Source organism: Myotis brandtii, unplaced genomic scaffold (assembly GCF_000412655.1).
Source record: "Myotis brandtii unplaced genomic scaffold, ASM41265v1 scaffold16350, whole genome shotgun sequence".
Taxonomy (NCBI): Eukaryota; Metazoa; Chordata; class Mammalia; order Chiroptera; family Vespertilionidae; genus Myotis; species Myotis brandtii.
In genome coordinates this window covers 1-4529 of record NW_005355982.1, presented here as the reverse complement: position 1 = coordinate 4529, position 4529 = coordinate 1, and the positions used below count along the sequence as shown (strand labels likewise).

At 44.6% G+C, this 4529-nt stretch overlaps 1 protein-coding gene across 1 annotated transcript; it reads left to right on the top strand.

Moving 5' to 3' along the window:
- Nucleotides 1-5: 5 nt before the first annotated feature.
- LOC102240299 (mas-related G-protein coupled receptor member X2) lies at nt 6-737 on the top strand (the record flags this gene model as incomplete). Its single annotated transcript, XM_005862328.2, has 1 exon — nt 6-737. A coding segment is annotated over one exon (576 nt), but the record flags the coding sequence as incomplete, so codon positions are not given.
- Between the last annotated feature and the right edge of the window lie 3792 nt (nt 738-4529).

Sequence of the window (4529 nt, the reverse complement as noted above, 5' to 3'; positions counted from 1 at the left end):
TCTGGTACCGCTGCCGCCGCCCCAGACACATGTCCGCTGGCATGTGTGCCTTGCTCTGGGCCCTGTCCCTGCTGCTGACCATGTTGGAAGGGAACTACTGTGGCTTCCTGAATTGGAATGTGCATGGTGGTTGGTGCCGAGTGTGGGATTTCATCACTGTGTCATGGCTGATTTTGTTATTTGTGTTTCTCACTGGGTCCAGCCTGGCCCTGATGACCAGACTGCTGTGTGGCTCCCATCGGGTGCCGCCCACCAGGCTCTACGTGACCATCATGCTCACAATGCTGGTCTTCCTCCTCTGTGGCCTACCCTTCGGCATCCACTGGTTCCTCTTATTCTGGTTTGATTTCTTGCCTCATCATGGCAAGTTTGTAGTACTCCTGTCCTGTGTCAACAGCTGTGCCAACCCCATCATTTACTTCTTCGTTGGCTCCTTCAGGCAGCGATGGTGGAAACAGAGACACACCCTGAGGCTGGTTCTCCAGAGGGCTCTGCAGGACACTCCTGAGGTGGATGAACCTGGAGAAAGCCTTCCTAGGGAAACCCTGGACATGTCGGGAAGCAGTCTGGGGCAGGGATGAGAGCCTCTGTCCTGATCAGTCTGAAGTAACTTTGAGACTCACTGCTGCCCTGCCAGGCTTGGAAAGTATCTAGTCTTCTCTCAGCCTCAGCCTCAGAATGTGTCAGTGATTCCCCAATCTCTTCAAATAGGTTGTTTTTAACCTGGCTGTTCTAGTTTTTCTCAGAGAAAGCATTAGTCCCAACATTATACCTCTCCATCGTCCTTGACATTACCAATAAATTTCTCATGTAATCTTCTGAATTTATTCTTTACAATTTTCATTGCAACAGAAAGAATTCCTCTCTGAATCAGACAAATCCAGGACTGAAGTCCTGGTTCTGCAGCTCTCCTCTCCAAGCCTCCATTAATTCATTGTAAAATGTGGTGAACTCATCTGCTCATAGAATCATAGTGGGGAATAAATTAGAAAACAGATGAAAAGGACTCAGCCAGGTGTCAAATATGACTAATTATTTCATAAACATCAGTGGTTAATACATTTGAAGCCTCTAATATATTATTGACTTCTGAGGTAATATTTAATAAGTTAAAAAAAAAGAATCCCTGTCCAAAACCATAAATAGTCATTCAGAAATTGTTCTACCTGATTGGATAGAAAAAAAAGATTTGCTGTGTTTTTCTCAGACTATCGGCCCTTTAGATTTATGGTAATTGCTGTGGTTGAGGGCATTCTACAAGGTAAAAGCTTAAGTAAATGAGTTGGCCTGCCTCTAATCTCATTGGGTTTTCTGGGTTTAGGGAAAATGATATCCTTAGATAAGCACAGTCCAGGAAATTGGGCCTGTGAAAGGCCCTCTGGTAGCATTTGTCCACAGCATCTTTTCTACCTGGATCACTGCCTGGCAAAGTATAGGCACACAGTAGAATTGGGTAAACTCAGAAAAGAGTGAATAAGTTTCTCACATTGTTTCAAATGCTTCATAGTTAATTTTCTAAGGAAATGCTATGTAACTCAATTTGGCTGCTGCATGGGCACATGAAAGGTATCATGGGAGCTAAAGCTGAAAACACTGGTTGTCCCACATCATGTGAAAGAAATCTAGCTATCAGATGTCGTGAGGAGAGGGAGAGGTGACAAGTAGTTCATGTGATGTTCTAAATTCTTTATCTGTTAAAAGGGAACACAGTATACACAGTTGTTGATATCGATAAGTCACAACAAGAAATGAGGTTTCATTTCACAAAGCTATAAAATAAGTTGTAAAGGAGATAAAATAGAAACTGTAACATCGGTTGCTATTGGTGATTGAGTTTACATTTTTATTTTGTATACTCTTGTGTCCTCTGAAATAAACTCAGGTGCATTCATTACTCCTGGGAGTAAATGGAAATAGATCAGATGATCCAGGCTATGCAAAACCCTGAATGCCAAGCAAACTATTATTTAGCTATGCAAGCTGACATTGCCTGTTGTGTGGGCTTCCTGCACAAACCCACAGTGGGCAGTGACAGGCTCCAGTTCCAACATTCCTCACTGGAGGGGGACCACATGGGGTAAGATGGAGCGAGGACAGATAAGTCATTGCACTCAGGGCAAATGAGAAGCATCTCATAAGACCCTTGTCTCACATCTGCAGAATCTCATTTGCCGTGCCCCTTCAGCAGGAAGTCACGGGGGCTGCCCAGCATCTTGATAAGCCTCTCTTGGTCATCAGTTTCTTCTGCTGCTCCTGCAGACACCTCATATCCAGGGGTAGGAGAGCATTCTCTGGTGTTCTGCGCTCTGTTGAAAGCTCCTCTTTTTCTACTCACCACCTTCAACTAGAAGATGGTGCTCAGGTAAGAGTTGGCTCAGAACTACCTTCTCTCAAAGGCAATTTTGTTTTCTCCCTCTTAGTCCACATGGTCACGACAGCAACTTGGGTGGAGCATGTAAGTAGCCATGGGTACCCATGAAGGAGAGTCCAGAGACATGAAGCTCTTTCAGGGAAGCTTTGGGTGCTGGTAGCTTAAGCTGTGAGGGACCCAGGTTCTTTCTGCTTCACAGACATTTTTTTCAAACCTGAATTGTTGTTAATAACCTCAGCTTGCAGACATTAGCTTCCTGTTCCATGGATTTGTTTGTTTGTTTGTTTGTTTGTTTGTTATGTTTGTATCTTTCTTGTTCCAGCATAAAACACGGAGCACAAACTAATGAGTAATTTAAGAGAGTTTAATAAAGGGACTATGTACAAAGGGGTGAATAGGAGTATGTGAAATTGATGAAGATGGAGAGCCCCTAAAGATAAGTCATAATAGGGACCTACTGCTGAAGGGTAAAGGGAAAGATAAGTTACCAGAACACAGCTCGGGCTATGGCTGTAGCGGTTGTTGTCATTTTGACCATAAGAAAGGCAACCAGACAGGGGCTATGTCCTTAGGTAGAGTAACACCACCATGGCCAGCTCACAGCCTGACATTAGAGAGCCAGGGAGTTTAAACCTGCCCTCCTCCTGCCCTCCAATGACCTGCCAGTGTCTCCTTCCTGAGAGCAATCAGGAGAATGAGGGAAAGGGGTCTACTGGTGAGGAAAGGGGACCTGTCTCCCAGGAGGAAGAGGAGGGTAGAGAAGCTGGAAATTCGATTTGATGTCAAATGAAGAAACCCATCTCTTCTTATCGTCTCCCAATAGTTGGTTTTCCTGGTCTCTCTCTCTCTCTCTCTCTCTCTCTCTCTCTCTGTTTGAGATCAATAAGATTAATTTCTCAGTGTATCTCCTCAGTTTGACTCTGTGCATGTTTCTCTCTCTCTCTCTCTCTCTCTCTCTCTCTCTCAGATCAATAAGATCAATTTCTCATTGTATCTCCTCAGTTTGTTTGTTTGACTCTGTGCACCTATTGGGTGTCACTTTTTGGAATAATCTCTCACTATCATCAAAAATGCCTTGATAATAAAATGTAGTTTGTTTGGTGTGTGTTTTTTAAAGTGGGAGTACACTGCTAATGATAAGTATTTTATATTTATTATTTTGGCTGCTCTAGGAAGAAATCCATTATAAGAGTGAATTAAACTGTGTCCTACTAGACACACCACTGTTCAGAAGGAAAGTACCTCCTGTCTTCATAGAGATGACACACTCAGCCATTTCCAACACAAGAGGACAGGTCATACTCATACCCCTCATAGCAAGAGAGTGTATTCCATTTATCTTATCATAAAGAACCCAAAATCACCATCTTCTTTCTGGAGGATGGATATTCTCAGTCACTGAGAAAAGCCAAGAGGTCATGGCTGGGACTTTCAACTTTGAGCCCTTGAAAGGAAATCTCAGCCGCAGGGCAGAAGCAATGGTGAGCTCCGAGTCCTGCTGTCATCCCACATTACCTGTGGAGACTATGCTCCTCCTGCCTCTGGAAGACATGACATGGTCTCCGACTATGAGTGGAGGTATTTGGACTACAGACTATTCCAATGTCAGAAGAAGGTCCATGTTGCTTAGAGAGAGTCCTGACTCTAGAGTCAGAGAGAACTGGGTTTGAATCCAGGTTCCAGGACTCCAAAGTGGTGATGTCTTTGGTATCATAATCATGTGTGCCCTGCTGTGGGCCCTGTCCCTGCTGATGAGCATCCTGGAAGGGAACTATTGTGGCTTCCTGGTGAGGCAAATGCATCATTTTTAGTGCTCAGTGTTGGATTTCATTACTGTGTCATGGCTGACTTTGTTATTTGTGCTTCTCACTGGGTCCAGCATGGCCCTGATGACCAGACTGCTGTGTGGCTCCAACCAGGTTCCCTTGACAAGACTCTATGCCACCATGGTGCTCAGGGTGCTGGTCTTCTTCCTCTGCGGCCTGCCCTATGGCACCATCTGGTTCCTCTTATTCTGGTTTCAAAAAGATTTAGATGCCTTCGTTCCACATTTCTTGGCGGCAGTTCTCCTGTCCTGTGTCAACAGCTGTGACAACCCCACCATTTACTTCTTCATTGGCTCTTCAGGCAGCGATGGTGGAAGCAGAGACACACCCTG